Source organism: Mytilus edulis, chromosome 12, assembly GCF_963676685.1.
Source record: "Mytilus edulis chromosome 12, xbMytEdul2.2, whole genome shotgun sequence".
Classification (NCBI taxonomy): Eukaryota; Metazoa; Mollusca; class Bivalvia; order Mytilida; family Mytilidae; genus Mytilus; species Mytilus edulis.
The window spans coordinates 7400498-7426389 of record NC_092355.1 but is presented as its reverse complement, the minus strand read 5'-3'; the positions used below and the strand labels follow the sequence as shown (position 1 = coordinate 7426389).

General features: G+C 31.7%; 1 protein-coding gene across 1 annotated transcript in view; it reads right to left on the bottom strand.

Moving 5' to 3' along the window:
* Positions 1-750: 750 nt before the first annotated feature.
* The window catches only part of LOC139499614 (leucine-rich repeat-containing protein 15-like), a 62608-nt gene continuing 37466 nt past the window's right edge, over positions 751-25892 (bottom strand). Inside the window, exons 15-26 of the mRNA XM_071288361.1 lie at positions 24528-24599; positions 22701-22772; positions 21461-21535; positions 19418-19489; positions 18667-18738; positions 16800-16871; positions 14756-14827; positions 8791-8862; positions 7999-8156; positions 7012-7179; positions 2640-2807; positions 751-1012 (exon numbers count right to left, since the gene is read on the bottom strand). Of these exons, the coding sequence (XP_071144462.1) occupies positions 1008-1012; positions 2640-2807; positions 7012-7179; positions 7999-8156; positions 8791-8862; positions 14756-14827; positions 16800-16871; positions 18667-18738; positions 19418-19489; positions 21461-21535; positions 22701-22772; positions 24528-24599 (1078 nt within the window). The 3' untranslated portion in view covers positions 751-1007. The remainder of the gene's footprint in view (positions 1013-2639; positions 2808-7011; positions 7180-7998; positions 8157-8790; positions 8863-14755; positions 14828-16799; positions 16872-18666; positions 18739-19417; positions 19490-21460; positions 21536-22700; positions 22773-24527; positions 24600-25892) is intronic.

The window sequence follows — 25892 nt, the reverse complement described above, 5'->3', positions numbered from 1 at the left end:
AGACACAAAAACTGTTTACACTTATCCTACAATCTCAGGCGAAATCCCTCAAAATAATATATAAGACACAAATACCAGTTAACATTCATTTCGACAATCTCATGTGAAATCCCTCAAAATAATATATAAGACACAAATACAAGTTAACATTCATTTCGACAATCTCATGTGAAATCCCTCAAAATAATATATAAGACACAAATACAAGTTAACATTCATTTCGACAATCCCATGTGAAATCCCTCAAAATAATATATAAGACACAAATACAAGTTAACATTCATTTCGACAATCTCATGTGAAATCCCTCAAAATAATATATAAGACACAAATACAAGTTAACATTCATTTCGACAATCTCATGTGAAATCCCTCAAAATGATATAAGACACAAATACAAGTTAACATTCATTTCGACAATCTCATGTGAAATCCCTCAAAATAATATATAAGACACAAATACAAGTTAACATTCATTTCGACAATCTCATGTGAAATCCCTCAAAATAATATATAAGACACAAATACAAGTTAACATTCATTTCGACAATCCCATGTGAAATCCCTCAAAATAATATATAAGACACAAATACAAGTTAACATTCATTTCGACAATCTCATGTGAAATCCCTCAAAATGATATAAGAGATATAAAATCCTTTTAAATTATATAAGAGAAACCAAAACCAGTTGCCATTTATTTCTATAATCTCATGTGAAACCACTTAAAGTAAAATATGAGAAACCAAAACCAGTTGACATTTATTTCTATAATCTCATGTGAAACCACTTAATGTGAAATATGAGAAACCAAAACCAGTTGACATGTATTTCCATAATCTAATGTGAAACCCCTTAAAATAAAATGAGGAAAAAAATACCAAATGACATTAATCCTTACAGCCTGAAGTGAAACATAAAGTTTATCCGGTTTTTTTTTACTTCATGATATTCGTCATTAATCTGTGATTGTACGCTCCTTTTAATTTTCTTGCTTTCTTCCATTCTCAATCTACAGAAAATAGAAAATAGAAATTGTAAATTATATTTACAATCGTTATTGTAATATTTTTTTGTTGTTTTATGTATTATATTTTTTATATTACTGCTTTATGTTTGAAAAGAGAGGTGCAACTACAAATCACAAGTCACAGAATCATTTACAACACCTTGGTAAAAAAAAATTAAGAAAAACACCGCACAGAAAATTATGGATCGAGAAAATTCGAACTATTCCAAAATCCTTATATCTTATATGCTCATCATACAATAGCAGATTGGTGAATGTCTCTTGTTCAACACTAAAAACTGTCCAAAACCGTAAATCATCGGTATCTATCAATACTGTTACCTTTAAACATGTTAAACAAAGCATTAAAATTTAACACTTAAAATGATTCTTTTTGCAAAGTATCACATTTTCAAAAACTTAACAAAAGTATTAGAACACTATGACTAGTTTTCATTGTTTGTGGCTTCTGGTATAGTATTTGCGTGGTGTTTATTTCATGTTTACCGACACCAGTTGTTAATTTTTCCAATAAAATAAATAGTGGATTACTTTTCGCTGATAAAAAAACAGAAGTTATCAAAGAGACAATAACAAACCATAATCGGGTTTTTAGTTGGGTTTCGTGCCGGGTTTTTTTCACCGAACATTGTTCATTTTTCTTCAACTAAAACGTTTTGAATGTCCAATCGGTATGTTCCGCCTTTTTATCAATTTTCCCTTTTCTCTTTTACATACAAAAATAACCTGGATTGCCAACACTAGAATAGTCTTAAAAGTTCCTATGGTTTTTTCATGGCATCGAAAATGACAATGTGTTTAGAACCTTTCAAAATACAACAGATATTGATTTGGCTTGCGTTTTCTACAATAAAAAAGTACTTTTGGGAAAGCATCATTTTCCCTTTTTTTTAACTATTTTTTTTATGCAAAGGGATCAAATGGGACACTGAAAACTTATAAGTTGATGAAAAACTAATGATGTTAGGTGCAAAAAATACGAAAAAAGTGCAGATTATACAAATATTGTATACATGTAATTCATTTGTAATTATATTAACCTATTGTTTTGTTTTTGCCTGCATCTTTCTACGATTCTGAACAATAGAAATTGTAGGAATTATATGAAATTGAAGACAAAAAGACAAAAATAAGATATAATAAATATAATACACACACATATAATGGCATTTTTATCCCGATTTATATTTTGAAAGTCGTTTTGTAGCGATTTCAATAAAGTATCACTCAATTCAGTAGTTTTAAGGAATCCATACCCTGTTCCATCACTTCAAATGTGTTTGCTGCAAGGGTCCGGATATTTGTGTACAATTAAAATGCACTTCCATTTACGTTAGCAAAAAAGTAAGAACAGAAGGTAAATTGTCCTTTAAATGAACGTACTATTGATTAGAAAGAAAACAGATCTTGAATTACGGAAAGGATTGTCAAAAAAGCCCTTTGAATGGGTTAAAATGTGTACGGCTATAACATGACTGGTAAAACATCAGCCTAAAAAAATGCTTGGACTATTTACCCGTAAATGCCAAGCAATAGTGTAAATGCCAATCAATAATTAAAAGTACAACTGTCATTAGAAACGATATACAAAAAATATAATATTACTTACTTGGACATTTTCCCAAGGAACATATTTTTCTCTTCTTATTACAACCAACACATCCTTTTCCACCACCAGAAGGGGCAGGGTTGTCACATCGTCTAGTTCTTCTTCCTATGCCATTACCACAGGTAACAGAACATCTCACAGACGACCAGAGGCCCCAATGTCCATCAACTATGATAAAAAAAAATATAGAATATTGTTAAAAAATATACGTGACTTATATTCAGCATTGCAAGGGGATGATGATCTAAACATTTTTTCCTCAAACATTTTGTGCTTTATTTGTATTAGGCTCAAAGACATATTTGCTTCATTTTGTCATTAGCTGTGTATACTTCAATCATGTATATGTTGTAATAGAGGAACACAAAACGTTTTATAATACAATTTTATCCATTACTGAAACTGTGTATACTTCAATCTTGTATATGTTGTAATAGAGGAACACAAAACGTTTCATAATGCATTTTTATCCATTATTGAAACTGTGTATACTTCATTATTGTATATGTTGTAATAGAGGAACACAAAACGTTTCAGAATAAAAGTTTATCCATTATTCAAATTTGATTCAGAAATTATATTGAAATTAAGATTCCAAAGCCCTCATGCTGAGTGGTCCATAAATGAATTTCCGCTCTATGTTCTTATTGCCAGATAGCGCATTAAGTCTATAATTATCTATTTATCTTTGTTCTTAGTGTTTTATTGCTCTTAATGAAAATGACATCGGAAGCTACAATGCAAGCATCTATTCCAAATTAAAAACAAGGTCATTGTAACTATTTTTTTTAATGTTCGTTTGAATTTTACAATAACAAACCGACCGTTCAAATGGAAATAAATGTACGCTCAAAACACAACACTTGTTTTGTTTCATTCTGACTTTAATAGTATGTAGGAAATTTTATTTTCAAGACGTACATGTACATTGATAAAAAAAATTAAACAAATTTCAATTCGGATATACGAAGTAAAAATCAAGAATGCACATTGGTATTCACATTTATATTAGAGAATTTTGTCAACCATTCAATATGACTAGTCAACTTTATCAAATTATTTGTGTACGTCTATTACGTAATACACCGCTTCATATAACATCTGTTAATATTGTAAAAAAAAGTTGACTGTGCTGCTTTCAATATCGTAGCAACTAGTGAAGCCATTATGTCTTAGATATCTATCTAAGTCGAGCGATAAGCTATGTAGCTAGCCTATCAAAATGACGTGATTGGTTATTTCTTTTCTGACGCCATTTTGGATTTTCTAGATAACATAAATTTTGGGTCTATCTAAATCTATTAAGCTGCTAGGCTAACTGCACGTTCGATAGTAGCCCAACGTAGCACCTACCATATTGAACTCAATCCATATATAATATGTAGTAGAGTGTTACGTAGTTTACCTATACAAATATTTTAATGAAATTTTTTTTTCTTCTTCCTAATGGATTTAAAGACATACATAACTTAAGCTTCATCTGGCAATACGTTTTGGTAATCTGGGTCCTCAATGTTCTTTAACTTCGTACTTTATGTAGCCTTTTAATTATTTTTTTTTTTATTCACAGATGAAATTGGGTAAAACAAAACACACTTTTGGCGTATACACGTATTAGCTTGGTATCTGTGATGAGTTTACTCAATACTTCTGAATAAAATTTTCTACATTAAGCCTAATATATATTTGTTGGGTGCCACTTGTAAATATACTACATGTGCAAACAATTATGCGTGTTTGGCAGTTTACAATGTGGATGATTTTAAAAAGCACGGTCTCACTAAAAAAATACTCTCTACTGCTGCTTTTTTTATTCTGACGTGCCATCTATTGACCAGATTTAAGTAGGAGTGATACCATCAACACATGTCTATTGGAAATATGTATTGATAAATTCTTCACTGTTGGATGGATTGGTGTTAAATGTATAATTGTGAATGTACTTTAAATATACATTCTACTCTGCTATGTGGTTGACACATCCTTATTGAATGGATGAACGATGATCTTTTACATTTGGTTGTAATTATTACAGGCATTTCACATGTTTATGTACTTTGAATATGAATATGATGTAACGATAGAAAAATTTGTCTTCTGAATTAAAACTTTTTTAATTTGTTTAAGCCTTGCTTTTTTCATCCCTAAGAACTTAGAAGTTCTTTTATCACATTGTTTCTCGGGTTTCAGTTAGTAAGTCGAGTAAGAAAGTTAAAGACTAGAGTTCCAAAATAGCCGCTAAGTAAAATAACTCAAACTCTAAATACGTGGTATCGAAATCTGCACACACCATGACGAAGAAGAAAAACGACGAAAAGGAACCCAAACGTCTACACATCCCTATAATGAAAAATAAATATAAGCAACAAGAGACCCACTCAAAACAGTAATTAATTCAAGGATCTGTACGTAAACAGGCGTATAAGTTAATAATGTTCCCGCGCAAACTATATTTCATATAAAAGATAACACTATGAATATGAGGGTGAGATTCAAAGATACACAATGGGGGGGGGGGGGGGGAATACTCGCATCAACCACATGGCTATCATCATCAAAATGGTATCTCATCAAGAAATAATTTAGAATAGTCCCAAATGCAAATTAACAGAACTAAATTGCGTCCACACCCATGAATATAATTGTGAATTTTGATTTTAGGAACGTTAACTAGTGAGTGTCAAGTTTAAGAAATTATATAAAAAAATATTGGTGAAAACCACACCAAATAGTTTTAATAAAAATGGAACTTTTCTTTATAAACAAATGTTGTAATTGTGTTCAGTTTTGTATGATTTTGATCAGTTTATTTTTAGTAAAATTAAGAAATAATAAATGGAAGCCATAGATAATGGGAAATTTACACATGGACTAGGCCGTGATATTCGAATTTTATCTTGAGCGTTAGCGAGAGATAAATTTAACGAATATTTCGGCCGCGGCCATGTTTAAATTTTCTAATATCTGATGGAAGCCAGAGGTTATTGGAAATTTACACGTGGCCTGGGCCGTGATATTCGAATTTTATCCTGAGCGTTAGCGAGAGATAAATTTTACGAATATCTCGGCCACGGCCATGTTTAAATTTTCAATAATCTATGGCTCCCATGAATTATTTCGATTCCAATTGGACAAATACGATCATTTAAAAACATGAAGCGAGGATTGGTAAAGCTGTGTGTGTGGCTGTTCTTTTTTACTCCCTGTTATAACTCAAATATACTACTAGATCCGTAGCTTGCATGGATTAATTCGTGAACAACCGCTGAAAAAATCTGTTTCATTCTCAAAACCAACAATTGTCATTTTGATTTACATGTTTTTGTCGTGAGTTTAAGGATTCGCCATGTTGACTTGCTGAAATTAGTAAATATGCGAATAATGCAATAGAATAGAAAATCAAGCAAAACCTAACCTTAATCAATTTAAATACAATTGTTAACGACATTTTAATAGTTCACGTAACAGACAACTTTCAGAACTCTAGCGTTTTCATTTCTATGACGTCATATTTTGAAATGATTTAAATGCGCCAAAAACATTAATAGACTTTCGCGGAATTTTATTTTATGTTTATTTTGTTGGAATCTCCGAGCTCTTTTGCATTTCTTCTTTTTATTATGAATCCGAATAAGAATAAAAGTGATTTGTCTTTTTTAATTGCAATTTTTAAAACAATAAAATATACAAAGGGTACGTTTTAAATAGGTTTCAATATATTTGGATTTACGTGGGAAGTATATTGTAACAGCCATTATTATGTACACCACGGAGTCTGCCCTAAGTATATATATATATATGCGAAAGCAAATTTACAGATCTAACATTGTTGGGTTGATGTTTAGACGAGTTGTATATATATATATATATATATATATATCTAGAATTTTATCACAGTGTTGTTTACAAAGCGAAAGAAGCACGTCATATTAGAATATTTTGTTTTACTTTTGTTTCTATGAATGTTGGCCAACTGGCAATCTGATTATCCCACGTCTTTACAATGGTCTCTATAAACTTCAAAACAATTTTCAAGATTTATAAAGAAATTTCTTTATACGAAATATATTTCCCTATTGATTTTCGATAATATGTTAAAAGTAAAATATAAAAAATACCGAACTTAAAGGAAAATTCAAAACGGAAAGTTCCTTTAGAAATGACAAAAGCAAAAGTTCAAAGACACCAAACAAATGATACCATAAATACTATTAATACCATAAATACCACTGACCATCAACTTAAAATAAAATAAGAGTTTACATGGATTGGTAAAACCTTGCAATGTGCAATATATTTCATATCAGTGAGGCAAATGTTCTTGAAACACCATTTCTTTTTTTGAATTCTTTACAGTTTTAGAGATATATACCTCGACAATCTCCTAGATTACAAACTGACGATTCGTTGTCGACACCTTGACAAATTTTTCCGCCGTCAGAAGGTGAGGGGTTGTTGCAAGTTCTATTTCGATATGTCATGCCATTACCGCATGTCATGGAACACGAAGTTGTTGTCCACGAACTCCACTGACCATCAACTAAAAATAAAATAAGAATTTACATGGATTGGTAAAACCTTGCAATAGCAATATACTTCATATCAGTGAGGAAAATGTTCTTGAAACATCAATTTGTTTTAATATATAATTTGATTCAAATTTTTCGACTGGCTTTCAAAATTACAGTTTTATCTCCAGATTTTCTAAAATGTTAACTGTGATGACTGGAGGAGAAGGTAACATAATCCCGTTGATGAAGATAGTCTTGCATCTTTATGAGCTCATTAGTTTACACCGACCATCCATCTATAATAGTGATTTTATCTTGATTGTCAAGCATGCCTAAAAATTCAAAAAACAAAAATACCGAACTTCAAAACGGCAAGTCCGTACTCAAATGGCAGAAATCAAATGCTCAAAGACATCAAACAAATAGAAAACAACTGTCATATACCCGACATGGCATAGGCATTTTCCTATGTAGGAAATTGTGGATCGAACCTGGTTTTATAGCTAGCCAAACCTCTCACTTGTATGACAGTTGCATGAAATTCCATAGACATCAGAGTTGTAATATAGTTTATGCATGTGTACATGGATACTGCAAATGCATTTTTCTTCTATTAAGAGTATGGTTTCTAGTTTGAATAAACCAATTTGACATTGTATGTTAATTTTCTCATCACCTTTTAATTCCTTTGTCGGTAATATGTCACTTGTGATTTGTAATTACTTAATATATTATATGATTCCTGATTTAAAAATTGTAATGTGAGTTTTTTGTATCTGAGTGAATTATACTGAAATCATTGATATAACGATTGCAGTAATTAAAGGAAATACTATTGAATTTCCTACCCGGAATTGTACAGTTCGATAGATCAAACTCTCTGATTTTTGTAACTGTACCAAAATCTTTGCAATTTCCATTAATGAAATTTTTGTTTGGTTGAAGGGCTGCCCATTTGAAGAAATCCATCATACTGCAACATACCAATTGGTTGGTATTTAAATCTCTAAAAGTAATAATGAAGTACACTGAAATACATTGTGCCAACATCTTAGAGTCTTACATAAGTTTTTAGCAGTCTTTAATCTTATCATACCAGCAAATTCGTCTGATTGTGTCCTATTCCAAAATGTGACAGTATGAATAAGTGTCAACTTATATGGAGGGTGATTGCTCAGAAGCGGATACAGAATTTTTGAAAGGGGCGCAAAATTTAAAGCGGATTTTCTACCCCGAAGCGAAGCGAGTCGAAAATTTTAGACGATTTTATGCTAGAAAAAGAAATCATATTAATCGACAAAAAAATCATTTTTCTTTGAAATTAAATTACTTACTTGCTTTAATAGAATTGAACATTAGTAAACTACTGTCGTACTTCCGTTGTTTTTTCTCTCTCTTGTTTTTTTTTTAAACTAGATAAAATTGTTACACGAATACTAACAGAATATGACTTTCACTTGTTTTCCCGAATCGGAAAGTATCTTTCAGTGGTGTTCATTTGAACAAAAGTTTTTCTATTTAATAAACTGACTTAAAAAGGACAAAACTAAAATCAGTACATTTGAATTCAGATCTTTTTACATGTATGTCGTATATAATATTAATCATTATACTATTATAAGTAAGTCAATAATACGTACAAAGACCTTAAGTTTGTAATTGGCCTAAATATATTGGCTGACACGGTTGTAAACGCATTGTCTCGTAATTCTCTGAAATAAAGACATTTAAAAACTTAAAATAACCAGCAATATTAATCCGTTATCATACATCAATATGTACAGTCGTATTAGGTCATTGTTAGCCGTATTGGCTCGAAGCGAAGCCGAGGGTCAATCAGCTGATCAAGACTCAATACGACTGTACGAGAACATAATACAGGATTTATACGAAAACACCCATTTTATGATACCTTTATTAATCAATGACTTAAAATAACCTCCAAAAGCTGACGAAAGATGAACGCGACCATAGGATGCCTCATACGGGATCAATATGAACTATTTGTGTTAATCATCATTTTGATGAAGTGAATTTTGAATAACCCTAAAAAATAATGATGTGCGATGAGTTACCTTTTTTATTAACCGATTTTTATAAACCTTTGGACTTTCAATTTGTACACGAGTTATCTCCCATGAAAATGACATCACTGATGTATGTAAACAAAATGACAAGGTCGAGGTCAGAACTGTTCCGTTAACTGGAGTGACGAAGAAACAAGTATTTGAGATCCATCTGGTGTCGAGGATAGCTTTCACAAACGGCCCTTTTTAGGGCAACCAATACTTCACAAAAAGAGTCTTGATTTGTTTTACACATTAATTCTTTGACGAAAATGTTTTGACAAATTATTTTTTACAACATTAAGATTAACATTAATTATATATTGTCAATGGTTCGAAAGGCTATTTGGTATAATTAAAAAATTGTGGCCCTTCCGAAGCGATGCATATCCAAAATTGTTCATCCTCAAAATTTCTCTCACTTCAGACTGCGCCCTCATAAAATAATCTTTTATTGTTGACACTTTATATTTTGTACCGTCCATAATTGTATATACTCAGAAAAAGTAAAACATATGAAAAATAACAACAACTCTAACATCAAACATCTTGAAAACTTATATTTCGCGTAAGACACACATTCATTGTCCAACACCTTTTTAAACCAACAAAAGGAAGTTTGAGATCCTGTACATTTGTATTAAGACCAGTAAAAAATCTGTGTTAACGGGTTTTCTGTACTAGATCTGTGATAACGACCAGCTCTCAGACACATGGAATCGTATTAAATGGGCAATTTTCAATGTATTTTAAGTCATTGTTAATAACATTGATATACGTTATTAGGCGATATTCGGAATTTTTATTGTATGGATTTAGAACTCGTTGATATGCATTAAATATTAAAACCTGATATGAGTAGTATTTATTCTTCTTAAGATTCAATCAATTACAAATCTATAATTGGATCAATAAAGATGTATAGACAATACAGGTAAAGGAAAAACGTATGGAATTTACAAATCCTAAGACTATTCGTGTATATAAAGAGAGAAGACCGCGAAAGCATTTCAATTGTGAGTTGAGACACAAACACATCGTGATAGTGACCGCAAAACTCCTCTACGATACCAGGTTTTATTTTGTCGTTTTGTCTACATTAATCTCTTCAGTGGCGCTCGAATAAACTCCAAGACTCGGAAAACCAACTCAATTATTAAGCAAAAGAGAAATAAACTGAACATTTCAAATTTGCCTATAGCAATCTATGTCTGGAGTAGAAAAACCTTCATGTTCCGAATAATTAAAAAAAATATAATAAGGAAATTTGCTGAATTGACTGAATATTTTATATTTTATGTCATGGAAGAGCTGATTAGTGTAAACACGTGTTTCAAGGAGATTTCAGTTGTTTCGTTTTGGAACAGTTTTGAGTCAGGATATGGCCCCTGCTAAATTCCATAATTCATATTTTATGTCATGGAAGAGCTGATTAGTGTAAACACGTGTTTCAAGGAGATTTCAGTTGTTTCGTTTTGGAACAGTTTTGAGTCAGGATATGGCCCCTGCTAAATTCCATAATTCATATTTTATGTCATGGAAGAGCTGATTAGTGTAAACACGTGTTTCAAGGAGATTTCAGTTGTTTCGTTTTGGAACAGTTTTGAGTCAGGATATGGCCCCTGCTAAATTCCATAATTCATATTTTATGTCATGAAAGAGCTGATTAGTGTAAACACGTGTTTCAAGGAGATTTCAGTTGTTTCGTTTTGGAACAGTTTTGAGTCAGGATATGGCCCCTGCTAAATTCCATAATTCATATTTTATGTCATGAAAGAGCTGATTAGTGTAAACACGTGTTTCAAAGGGATTTCAGTTGTTTTGTTTCGGAGCAGTTTTGAGTCAGGATATGGCCCCTGCTAAATTCCATAATTCATAGTTTATGTCATGAAAGAGCTGATTAGTGTAAACGCGTGTTTCGAGGAAATTTCAGTTGTTTTGTTTCGGAGCAGGTTTTGAGTCAGGATATGGCCCCTGCTAAATTCTATAATTCATATTTTATGTCATGAAAGAGCTGATTAGTGTAAGCACGTGTTTCAAGGGGATTTCAGTTGTTTTGTTTCAGAGCAGGTTTTGAGTCAGGATATGGCCCCTGCTAAATTCCATAATTCATATTTTATGTCATGAAAGAGTTGATTAGTGTAAACACGTGTTTCAAGGGGATTTCAGCTGTATTGTTTCGGAGCAGGTTTTGAGTGAGGATATGGCCCCTGCTAAATTCCATAATTTTTTATATGTTACCTTGATTTGTCTCTTTTTAATCGATTTACATGTACGAGATTTGAACATCGTTAAATAATTGTCACCTCTACACCACATATAATGTTGACATACACGCACGTAAGGTATCGATTGAGATTTGTAAACTCCATACGATGGGGCAGAGGGTTTGTTGTAAATGCTCTTCAACTTGGTAATTGATTCGGTCTACTGTTTGATTTAAACGCCACTGATGTGTCTTATGTAGATGAATCGCGCGTCTGGCATACCAAATTATAAGCATGGTATCTTTGATGATTTTTAACCGCTGTGAAAAGGGAAGTTGACAGAGGGGAAGTTTAAATCGTCATGTTTGTCAAAGATTTTAGATGTGTCATTACTAAGAAATAGATCAAGATATGTAACAGACATTCTAGTTTCGGTTTTACGTAAATGCAAAGGTTCTTGGAATATGTGAAAAAACATGCAACCACTGAAGTGACAGGATATCATCGATACATCATAAAGTGAAAATAAAAAGCTTATTAAGATACCGTTTTTCTTTGTCTTCGTGAACGTTTGCATGAATTTTGCTTGATATCATTAGTACACAAACAAGTCGGGGATTTAGGGGATGATCTATTAGTACTTATTACGTTTATAGTTGTCAATGTTTTTAGCGTCTTTAACCATCTGATATCAACAAATGCTTTTTATGATGTGTGCAGAATGGAGTGTATCAGCCATTGGAAGAAGAATGGACACGAGAGCATAGAAACAAAAGATCGATTCGTTGCACGTCCATTGACAATACTTACAAGCATATTAAGGACTGTATAATGGTAAAGTAATATTTTTCTACAAAACCGCCACACTGTTTCAGCTCACAAGGTAACAAATCGGAAACATTATGAAATTCGAATCGAATATTCTTTTACTAGTGGTACATATCTGCCTACCCTACCTGAGCAACTGAGATCACCCCAGGTTTTGACGGCGTTCTATTGGTCAGTCTTTTTTTTCCATGTAGTGTTTTATGTTTTATGAACTTGTTTGTCTTGTCGTTAGCTATCGTATTTTTTATTGCATGGTAACTTTTTCTCGACTTATGAGTTCAAAATGTCCCCCTTGTATTTTCCTCTTCTTTATTTTGTTTTTATTTATTACCACATTATGTTGATGTTAACAATGGCTTTCACTATCACCAGGTTGGTTGTTGTCTAACAAAACAATACTGATTGTAAACTGTTTAGACTATTGAACAACATCAATGTTTTGTGATGAAATAATTATTTCTTAGAAGCAGCACGAATACGGCAACCATTTATCTATTCATTAGGTGGTTACAATGTATATAGAACAAGGTAACTAAACTAGAGGCTCTAAAGAGCCTGTGTCGCTCACCTTGGTATATGTGACTATTAAACAAAGGAAGCAGATGGATTCATGACAAAATTGTATTTTGGTGATGGTGTTGTGTTTGTACATCTTACTTTACTGAACATCCTTGCTGCTTACAATTATCTCTATCTATAATGAACTTGGCCCAGTAGTTTCAGTGGAAAATGTTAGTAAAAATTTACAAATTTTATAAAAATTGTTGAAAATTGACTATAAAGGACAATAACTCCTTAGGGGGTCAATTGACCATTTCGGTCATGTTGACTTATTTGTAAATCTTACTTTGCTGAACATTATTGCTGTTTACAGTTTATCTCTATCTATAATAATATTCAAGACAATAACCAAAAACAGCAAAATTTCCTCAAAATTACCAATTCAGGGTCAGCAACCCAACAACGGGTTGTCCAATTCATCTGAAAATTTCGGGGCAGATAGATCTTGACCTGATAAACAATTTTACAAACGTCAGATTTGCTCTAAATGCTTTGGTTTTTAAGTTATAAGCCAAAAACTGCATTTTACCCCTATGTTCTATTTTTAGCCGTGGCGGCCATCTTGGTTGGTTGGCGTGCTCACCGGACACATTTTTAAAACTAGATACCCCAAAGATGATTGTGGATAAGTTTGGATTAATTTGGCCCAGTAGTTTCAGAGGAGAAGATTTTTGTAAAAGATTACTAAGATTTACGAAAAATTGTTAAAAATTGACTTTAAAGGGCAATAACTCCTAAAGGGGTCAACTGACCATTTTGGTCATGTTGACTTATTTGTAAATCTTACTTTGCTGAACATTATTGCTGTTTACAGTTTATCTCTATCTATAATAATATTCAAGATAATAACCAAAAACAGCAAAAATTCCCTAAAATTACCAATTCAGGGGCAGCAACCCAACAACGGGTTGTCGGATTCATCTGAAAATTTCAGAACAGATAGATCTTGACCTGATAAACAATTTTACCCCATGTCAGATTTGCTCTAAATGCTTTGGTTTTTTTAGTTATAAGCCAAAAACTGCATTTTACCCCTATGTTCTATTTTTAGCCATGGCGGCCATCTTGGTTGGTTGGCGGGGTCACGCCACACATTTTTTAAACTAGATACCCCAATGATGATTGTGGCCAAGTTTGGTTTAATTTGGCCCAGCAGTTGCAGAGGAGAAGATTTTTGTAAAAGATTACTAAGATTTACGAAAAATTGTTAAAAATTGACTTTAAAGGGCAATAACTCCTAAAGGGGTCAACTGACCATTTTGGTCATGTTGACTTATTTGTAAATCTTACTTTGCTGAACATTATTGCTGTTTACAGTTTATCTCTATCTATAATAATATTCAAGATAATAACCAAAAACAGCAAAAATTCCCTAAAATTACCAATTCAGGGGCAGCAACCCAACAACGGGTTGTCGGATTCATCTGAAAATTTCAGAACAGATAGATCTTGACCTGATAAACAATTTTACCCCATGTCAGATTTGCTCTAAATGCTTTGGTTTTTGAGTTATAAGCCAAAAACTGCATTTTACCCCTATGTTCTATTTTTAGCCATGGCGGCCATCTTGGTTGGTTGGCGGGGTCACGCCACACATTTTTTAAACTAGATACCCCAATGATGATTGTGGCCAAGTTTGGTTTAATTTGGCCCAGCAGTTTCAGAGGAGAAGATTTTTGTAAAAGTTAACGACGACGGACGACGGACGACGGACGACAGACGACGGACGACGACGACGACGACGGACGCCGGACGCAAAGTGATGGGAAAAGCTCACTTGGCCCTTCGGGCCAGGTGAGCTAAAAAATGATACGCCGTTTAATAATCTGATGCATTCTGGTTAATATTCTAATTATTTTTATAATATTTTCAATTGGTTGATAAAAATGAAAATAAAGTTTTTTTTAATTTGTATTGTAATGTTAATCATGATTCATACTTACATTGTTTCAAGTTTTATGCTCGAAGAAAACAACCCTGGTGGTAGAATGCTTAATTTATTCTCAAATAGTTTTCTGAAAAATCATTGATTTGTGGTGAAACAACTCTTTCTAATTTGGAGACCTTATTAATTAAACAACGTACACATTCGTAAGGCGATTCGATAGTCAAGATTATTTATTTCACATTTCATTTCGAATAATTGTTTATATTACAGAGCTTGATTTTTTTCTCCTCAAACCCTCAACTGTTTGTATGGCGATTACAATCTTCACGATTATGTATTCCCATTTTTATTTAGAAAGATTAATTCAATGACAGGACTATATACATTGTTATTCTTTTTAAGTCTTCATGCACTGCATATACTACTGTTGCATAAAATTTTCCCTAAATTCAACAGACCATGAAAACAAACTTCTTATCATTTTCATTAAGCACAATTACAAAAGACAAAACAACTTTAGACAAATCATGCAAATCAGATGCACTATTATAAGTACCAACCGACTAATTTGTTTATTTAATTCCAAAGTAACGGCAAAACTATAGCAAATTCTATTTTCCTATATATAACGCAGGCTGGGACCGAACAGACGACATCTTACATACTCCCAACATGCAGGCGATAACCTGTCAACCATCACGGTAGCTCAATGTGAAAAGTAAAATTAAAAAAATACCGATTTCCAAGGAAGTCCCTTATCAAATGGCAAAATCCAAAGCTCAAACACATGACACGGATGGAAAACAACTGTCATATTCCTGACTTGTTACAGACATTTCCTTTATGCACAAATTAGTGGATTACATCTGGTTTTGTAGCTAGCTAACCCTCTCACTTGTATAACAGTAAAAATAAAAATTCCATCATGTTGACAACAATGTGTGAACATAACAAACAGACACAATCGGAAAAAAATATCAAAAATATGGAAAGAGCAGGCAACATTGAGTAAAATCTTTCTTACTTTAAAACAAAACAAATATGTCAACAAAGAAAAACAAAATGGCATAAGTACCGAGCCACGACAAAAAGATATTACGTTAGGAATGTACCTCAATGAACGGTTGTTACTGACCTGCTAAAGTATTTAAGCAACAAACAATCAATTAATAAATCAATCAAGAGGGGACATTAGCTCCTTCCTTGAGTTCTTTTATTAAATTAACAGAAATATTCGATCATTTTAGGTTTACAAATTTAAACATGAGATAATATTGAATTGATGATATTATAAACTACTTAGCATGACATGCAATTATGTTCAAGCCATGTGACCAACCATGCTTGTTCGATTAATTCTACTTTCGGTTTAAACTCGAATTCATTATCAAAACAAATGACGGACAAAAATCCTCTTATGATTGTTAAAGGGTCTGCGACACTAAATTATGTATATGTATGTAATGTATTGAGTGCTCGTTTAAATACTTTGTAAAATGCAACTAACACAGAATATAAATGTATGATATATTTTGCTAATCAAATCACCTGGTTTCATTAGCAATTAATACCACAGGTAGGAACCTTAGCGTCATTGTTGTAGCGTTAATGGACATTTTTCACAACCAGTAATGCACTAAAATATTTGAAGTTGAAAAGAAAAAAAAATACATTTTTTTTGTATTACAAAAAAATGGAAAACCAGTAAAGGTTAATAATTTGCAAAGACAAAAAAAAAGAACACTCTAAAACGTAATTAAGATTATAAACAACGTCAGTACCTAGAATCTATACTTCAAGACCATCATGTTTTATTTGTGAAGTTGATACGGAATATTTATCACCAAGGTCTTGACATCTGTACTATGTCTTGTCTTATTTCAATCATTGGCAACAAAACTGACATGCCATCAATTTATTCTATATCGCAAACTAAAGGTTTGTTTGCCAAAAATTAACTGGTATGAATTGTGTTAAATTTGTGAAGTTCTAAAATATTTACCGTCTAACAAGCCTCCATGCATTTAAATTTCGATCTTTGAAAATGAATTAACTCTTTTCAAAGGTAAATTTTGATGTTAAACATGCATTATACTTACACTTCATCAAGGTTTATGTTCGCCGAAAAGAACCCTTCTGGTACACTCCTTAAATAATTTTCACTCAAATCTCTGGAAAATATATCAACGATTCATGCTGAAGTAAGTTATTTATTAGTTGAAACAATTGTTAAATAAGGTAGCACAACAGTCTATTTTAAAATTTTAAAGCTTTCTGTTCTTTAGCTAACAATTAGTTTACTTCGCTATTTGCCTTTACTGATTTCATTCTGTTATTGCGAAGAAGATAAACTGTTCCCCTTTGGCAATTTTAGACTGGTTTTATACAGGAAAAAAACTGGCTACAATCCATGGAAAGCATGATAAGTTAAAAGTGACATGAATATAAAAATATGAAAAAATAAGAAAATGTGGTATGATTGCCAATGAGACAAATATCCATCAAAGTTGAGATAAAGCAGATATAAGCAACCATAGGCAACCGTACCGTCTTCAACAAAGAGTAATACCCACATTGTATAGTCGGCTGTATCAGGTCCCGACATGATATGACAGACAAAATCCACGACTTCCACTGAACTAAAGACTCCTGTCTTGGGACAGGCACATATAGAATGTAGCGGGGCCTAACTAGTTTGCTGGCGCCAAAGCCTCCCCTTTACCTGGGACGATGGCCTATCAGTACAACATAGGAACAAAATATGAAAATTCAGTTGAAAGGGCTTAACTCGTCAGATCGATACAGATCAGAACACAATTAACAAAAACAAAGACTAGACGTGGTAACGTTTCTATACATTCCACAACAACAAAAAAACAATAAAGATCTGACAGTACTCGCAATTACTGACAGCTAGTTCAAAGCCAATAACAGCTAATAAAATTAGACGTCTTTAACAGACTGAGAAAAACGTCATATTGCACAATGCCAAAATATAGGTATTGACGGATAGTACTGTGAATGTGCATATGTGTATAACAATAATACTTAGTTTAATTTACTGATAACAAAATCAATATTTATACCAAATTCTTTTTAACCAATTTTAAACTATTGATATCAAACGAGTTTAGCTTAACAAAAGGTTAAATGTATTTTTATAAAAAAAATGGTAAACACTTAAAGATTACACACTTTACGCGCAGATGAATATTTCCCTTTCCGCTAGCTCTTCATTGTCAACGAAAGTGTATGTCCCTCTTCACAGAATAGATTTGTAATAACAAGGTCTATTTTTGGATTGAGAAATAGATTATTAGGCACAATGAACACATACCAGGGTGAAAAACCGTGTGTCAGTTTTCTAATATCACGTCATGATACGGAATTATAATTGGCTCTTTGTTAAGTTATAATGATCGGATTAATCATTAATATCTAAAAATAGATTTACTTTATAATTGACTTTATATGACGTAAAAGCCTCAAATCATTTGGTAATAAGCATTTTCTTATGCCACTAATACAAGATACTCAACATTGGCACCAAACACAAGGGCAAGAATTTGAAAGTAATATGAAGATATCAGACAAATTGTTACAATACCAAACCGTTTAAACCTTGGTCTGAGCCGACAACTACTTGAACTCAACCCATGCAAGCGATCACAAGACCACCATGGTCATATATAAAAAAAAATGTCGGTCTTGTTATCTTAAAAGTGAGTGGCGACAATGCTTACATATCGGCAGTTATTAAACACCAAAGCTATTCAAGATTGTTAAACAACATTGCGTCAACGATTCTACCATGTGGTGTCCTATCAGTTCAATACAAAAGTGTTGCTTCTACAACCGTCTTTTCCCTAAAGCCGCCCTTCAATATAATTTCAAATATTTTGAAAAAAGAAAATAACACTCTATTTTTGAAATTGTATTGTGATGTTAAACAGGTATTATACTTACATGCCATCAAGTTTTATGTTCGATAAAAGCAACCCTGGTGGTAGACTGCTTATGTTATTGCCATTTAGATCTCTGGAAAAAAGAAATCATTGGTTTGTGGTGTAACAATAATTTCTAAGTTGGAACACTTATTACTTAAACAACGTTTCAATATGGCAATGATAATATTTCTGACTTTTCATCTCACGTTTTAGGTCGAAACGTTGGTGAATAATAGAACTAGAATTTTTCACTTGAACCCTCATGAACCGTATATATTACTGTCACTTATGACATTCTTTATATTTCTTATGTGATAAACACAATATTCTTTACAGTGTGAAAACAAACAAAACGTAGCAACATAGTGAAGAAATGGGAAGATTCCCGGATTTGAGTACAAGACCGACACAATGTCTCGGTCTGTCTAATTTTCTCGCTGACCAGGTCACAGTCCAAAGAAATGGTATCATAATCGGACACACCATTGTGATCTTCACCAGATTATATTTGATTTAATTGCGAATCACACTGTAGCGTGTAGGCGGAGAACAGCAAAACCAATAATTTAATATAAATTCAATCATATTACAATATCATAAGTAAGTCTTGGACTTAAAGCAGCGTCATTTTGAATTTCTGGCGTGTATGTTATTTAATTTTTTTTAGTAAGAAATAATAATAAGATATCAAAAATTACAAGATTATAACGTACATTCTACTATATGTTCTTTATTTAAGTCTAGTATATATTTTTTTTTATTATACTTACAACTCTATAAGGTTTATATTCGACGAAAACAACTGTGCTGGTACACTTGTTAGACTATTATCCTCTAAATCCCTAGAAAAATACCAATATGTTTTAAGCAATGTGTTATTTCTCGGTTACACCAGCTTATAATAAGCAACATTCATACCGTACAATCCACATTTAAAATGTGAAATACTTACACAAAATAAAAACCGACGTTTATTTTTAAAAAACAATACATGAAAAACAAATATGACTGGCAAAGGTCTGTGATATTGCCAACACAGAACTTTCAGACATATTATAAAATTTAGATATAAACCTTGGATATTGTTTTGTTTTTTTACAACATTAAATAAATATATATTTTAAATATTGGCTTGTTACAATATCATTCAGGTGCCCAAGCTCCTCCTGATTTTCCCTGTTACAATCTACTAATCACTCAGGGTAGTGATAAGTTGCAAAATACATTTTACGTTTTTACATCATATTTATATTATACAAATATAGCCTTTGTATGAGGTCGATACAAGGATATATTGATCTAAAAGAAATATATTGACTGAGGACGAAGTCCGAGCTCGATATACTTCTTTGGGTCGATATATCCTGTATAGACCTCATACAAAGGCTATATTTGTTATATAATTAATTTCCGACCATATTTGTATCAAAATCGTCATTTAGGTTTGTTGGAATTTTATAGATATTACATTGACTCCTTGACAATAACAACATATTAGTTGATATTTCATATATTTTTTTTTACATCTTATGTATTTGAAGATTTTTTACGTCAAATAATCGATCACAGATATCATGTGTTTCAAAACGTTAAACAATATACTGAAATTCATTACATGACGTCACAAAGTATATCGGTTTTTAGATATTCTAAAAAATAACCGTGCGATATGCTTTTTGCCGGTCAATATGCTTTTTGCTATCCGCCGTTTTCTCTCTACCTTCAAAAATATAGTTTAACATGTGACTATCCCTAAACGAATCAAATTTGTTAAAATATATGAATTAATAATATGAGGTAATATCACTTAATATGACTATTCATATGTTTTCTAATAGTTGCTAAAACATTACTTTTAATTTTCAAACATACTCTACTATTGAACTCATTGAGAAAAATTGAGAAAATATTGACATTTTTTGTCTTTTGATCCGATATGTAGTAGGCTTTGTAAATTGAAAACCCCACAATTGTTAAAAAATAGTTTAAGTCAAATATTCTTCTTCAGAAGTTTTATATCCAAATACTAAGTGTCTTAGTTTTATCTTAAAAATTATTTTACTGTTCTTAAAAACTTCATTTATTTTATTCCAAAAAAGTTTTAAATACGGACAGTATAAAGAAGTGATCTTTTGTTTCTTTGTAGGTAGAATATGTGGTAGTAATTTCCATCTAAAAATTCTAAGTTAATTTTCTCTTAAATATCTGAATAAAAATGTATATAGATAGTTTTGATATAACACATCATTTATATCAAATAGACGCAGCCATTTTTGGGATCCAATAGCTGGTTCAATTCTTTCATTTATCAGAGACTTATATAAAAGTGTATTTGATAATGCTTCTAATTTCAAAGGTAAACCATCCAATATAAATTGGTTTCTTTTTATATTAACAATACTTTTTTATAGAATTTTCCGATTTTAAAATTGCTGCCCAGTCTTTTGATATACATTTCTTTACTAAATTCATTTCAGCCATCCAGTTTGATTTATTTTTTAGTTTATTTAAAATGATGTCTTGAGAAATACAACCTTTTTCATCTATGATATCATTTACATAAATAAGATCGCTTTTATTCCAATATTTTTAAAATGTACCTTTATTTTCAAATTTAATAAATTCATTGTTCCATAATATTTGTTTTCTTATATCTGTAAATGTTTCTTGGTTTTTTTTAGACCTCCACCAGTTAATTTCCAACATTTAATAATATTTGTATAAAAATCTGGGATATTGTTTAACACAAGCTTTAGATCTTTAATGTAAATGGCTTCGAGAAACACTCTTTATTGATTAAATATTACACTTACAATTGTGTTATATTTTTGTTCGAAGAAAACAAGTTCATTGGTAAACTGGTTAGTAACTGATTATTCCTGATATATCTGGAAATAAATCAAAAATATGTGATGGATTAAGAGCATTCTTCATTAGGTCACTGTCACTTCAACATCATTTTGATTTTGTTAGGATATCACATTATTGATTATCCAATATTTAGCATCTAATTTAGATATTGATTCGATGGTTTCCCCTGGATGTTCCCGTGTACTGCATATTTCATGTATTTCTTCTATTGTTACCTAAAACATTCTTCCCAATTATAATGGCATGTACTGAATATTTTACAATGACAACAAGGGCATGGAAAAGACGTGAAAGCATGTTACGATGATATGGATTTCCAGCTGTTAGTGCTAGACCGACACAATAAGTGGTTAATAAGGTAACAATTAAACAAGCCACGATGATCTACCACATTAGGCTGATTTTGAACCAACTTGTCTTCTGTTTTGCTTTGTGTGCACCACAAAGGCGGAATTTTAAAATAAATATCTGTCTTGTTTTCTTTTCAAACAAGTGGAGGAGATACCATCACTTGATTCAATGCTTAAACTGTATATATGTGTTTAAATAATATACTGCAGTGTATACTACCTGTGCATATTTGTTTTCCTCTAGGCGTCGCAATACCAAATACGATGCTTCTTCTAAATGAAAATTAAAATTGAATCGTCTTTCTGATTTTTTTTTCATTTCGTCTGACAAATCTCTATTCATTTTATTTTCAATCTTAGTTTTTTGTGTTCTGTCAGATTTTATCCATTGTTTTTCCAGCGATGACCATTTCGCTCAAGATGAAATGATTGTGTAGTGTTTTTAATTGTTTTTCATCTCTCAAAGTCTTTTTTTAGGCTTCTTTTTGTGTCATACGACTTTCATACCTCTCTTATAACTCATGGTGTTTCAATAAAGTACTTTCGTTGGATATACATCATATTCATATACCATTCTGTTAACAAAAAAATTCTCAAATGATTGTTATGCAGACCAACAGCGGTATTTCAGAATCAATTCATTGGATACCAAAATTAAACAAGATCATCTTTACATCATATCTTACCATGTGTTGATTATGAAGTTCAAAGGTGTTACTTCGAAAATCCTTCTCGTTTTCGTCAGACAAACATCCTTTCATTATGATGTCAAAAAGAAACTCTCTTTTTTAACCTGTATATATTTTTGATATTAAATATTTATCTTACTTACACTTTCTCAAGGTTAATGTTCTTTGAAAATAACTCTTCTGGTACACTGCTAATTGTATTTTTATCCAAATATCTAAAAAAAATAAAAAATAACGAACATTTTTGAATAAAGTTGGGTTTAACATGAATGAACAATTTACATGTCAGTACACACGTAATTGCTACTGGGTTAATAATACCCTCAGCGACTAACACATACATTATTTCTGTTACTTATGTTCCACTGCACCAATCTCGAGGCAACATCAATAAATATCCTCGGCATGAGAATATTGAAACCCGTGCAAAATATGAGGTCAGCCCAAAAGTTCGAAAACTTATAATTTCTATCGTTTTTTTATCATAATAATAACATTTAAATTAGTTGCCATGACACACGATTAACAAACCAATTTCCTGCTACAGTTGAAATCGGTTTAAACCCAAGCATTTAAAAAGGCAATAACAGTTTTATTTTACGTTAAAAAAAGTATAAATTGATTTCAGGTAGTACAACACTTGATTCTTGAATTTCATTCAAAAGGTTCGCATCAAGAATCGTTTGAATGTATTTTATATACAGACAACAGTAGTTTACTTGTGTTCAAAAGTCATTAATTAATCAAGAATATACAAATCTGCGTTTCAAACTAAATCCAGGGTGAAACACATCAACTATAAATAAAGGAACAATAGAAGCAAAGAAACGCCAACATACAGCATATACATAGAAACGTACTATTTGATAATAACTGCCATACTCCTCACTCTGTACAGGACATTTTAATAAAAATTGGTAGGTAGAATCTGGTTTTATTGCTAGCCAAACCTCAAGCTTATATGACAATGTTAAAACATATCGTTAAAATGACATTACTTCGTGACAAAAATACAGCACAAACACACAGCAGAACATTCATCACATAGAAACGAACAAACAAATAATAGTCGACACAAACGGCAGAACAACTACGAACATCTTCAATCAAAGACAGACACCACAGTACATCACAAACATTTACTCCCTTACGAAATTTTATTTTTATAACACGAGTCTAAACAGTTTTTATGACAATGATGGTATGGAAAGGCTATTTTATAAGACATAACCCAATATCTAACGGAAACAATAACAGAAACATCAAATAATATGAATAAGTATGTTAATTGTACAAAATACAGAGACACGTCGTATAAACATGTACATTCACACTTGGTATAACAGTCATATTCGGAAATATATCATATCGAGAATTGGTCACATTAAGAACTTAGCAGACATGCGACTAAGAGGTTAAACCTCAATCTAAGACGTGGTAAAAATGTCAATTATGAGTTTAGACACAAAAACATCGTATAGATCAACCAATTCGGGATGGTGTCCATAAAATTAACAGAGTATGACTATTTGGTGCAAATATATATAATAAGAAGGACCGTGAGTGAACTATGTAAAGGGCCAGTCAGCTCTTAGTAATTTCATCATGTACTACTTAACGAGTATGGCTATGGCATTGTCAGTTTATTTCACACTTATGAGTTTTGGTATCTCTCGCCTCATTTTTGCAAGCAATTCCTCTTAAAATCTTCTGATGATTCTTTAAAAAGAAATACAATCTCTTTTTATAACCTTGATTTTGATTCCATTCAAAAGTGTTATACCAAGATTCATTTCTGCGAATGATATTGATGACCTTTTAATGATAAAAATATCGTGATTGAATTATTGGTTAGCATTTAGAATAGTAATCTTGAAATCATATAGGAAAAACGTCTGTATATATGTTTTAAAAGAAAACGAAACTCTCTTGTTTTAAACCTTACTTTTGATAACTAATATCAAACTTACACTCTCCTCAGGTTTATGTTCTTTGAGAACAACCCGCCTGGTATACTGCTTATAGTATTTCTACTCAATTCTCTGAAGAAAAAATATTGATTATTTGTGAAGAATAAGTGTAAGGTACAATACAAATTAGCTATTTCCAAATCGTCTTTGTCCAGCAAGACTCTATACATTTAGTTTTATCTTTAGGAAAAACCTCTTTCATCCTTTATGTATATTATTTGTCTCAAAGAAAACTTCACTACGGACGATGGATTGAAGTTGAATCAAGCATTTGTCATTAGGTCACTGACACTTCAACATCATTTTGATTTTGTTAGGATATCACATTATTGCTTATCAAATATTTAGCATCTCATTTAGATATTGGTTTGATGGTTTTCCCTGGATGTTTTCATGTACTGCATATTTCATGTATTTCTTCTATTGTTACCTAAAACATTCTTCCCAATTATAATGGCATGTACTGAATATTTTACAATGACAACAAGGGCATGGAAAAGACGTGAAAGCATGTTACGATGATATGGATTTCCAGCTGTTAGTGCTAGACCGACACAATAAGTGGTTAATAAGGTAACAATTAGACAAGCCACGATGATCTACCACATTAGGCTGATTTTGAATCAACTTGTCTTCTTTTTTGCTTGGTGTGGACCACAAAGGCGGAATTTTAAAATAAATATCTGTCTTGTTTTCTTTTCAAATAAGTGGCGGAAATACCATCACTTGATTCAATGCTTAAACTGTATTTATGTGTGTAAATAATATACTGCAGTGTATAATACCTGTGCATATTTGTTTTACTCTATGCGTCGCAATACCAAATACGATGCTTCTTCTAAATGAAAATTAAAATTGAATCGTCTTTCTGACTTTTTTTTTCGTTTCGTCTGACAAATCTCTATTCATTTTAATTTCAATCTTACTTTTTAGTGTTCTGTCAGATTTGATCCGTTGTTTTTCCAGCGATGACCATTTCGCTCAAGATGAAATGATTGTGTAGTGTTTTTAATTGTTTTTCATCTCTCAAAGTCTTTATTTAGGCTTCTTTTTGTGTCATACGACTTTCATACCTCTCTTATACCTCATGGTGTTTCAATAAAGTACTTTCGTTGGATATACATCATATTCATAAACCATTTAGTTGACAAAAAAATTCTCAAATGAATGTTATGCAGACCAACAGCGGTATTTCAAAATCAATTTATTGGATACCAAAATTAAACAAGATTATGAGTTTTGGTATCTCTCGCCTCATATTTACTAGCAATTCCTCTTAAAATCTTCTGATGATTCTTTAAAAAGAAATACAATCTCTTTTTATAACCTTGATTTTGATTCCATTCAAAAGTGTTATACCAAGAT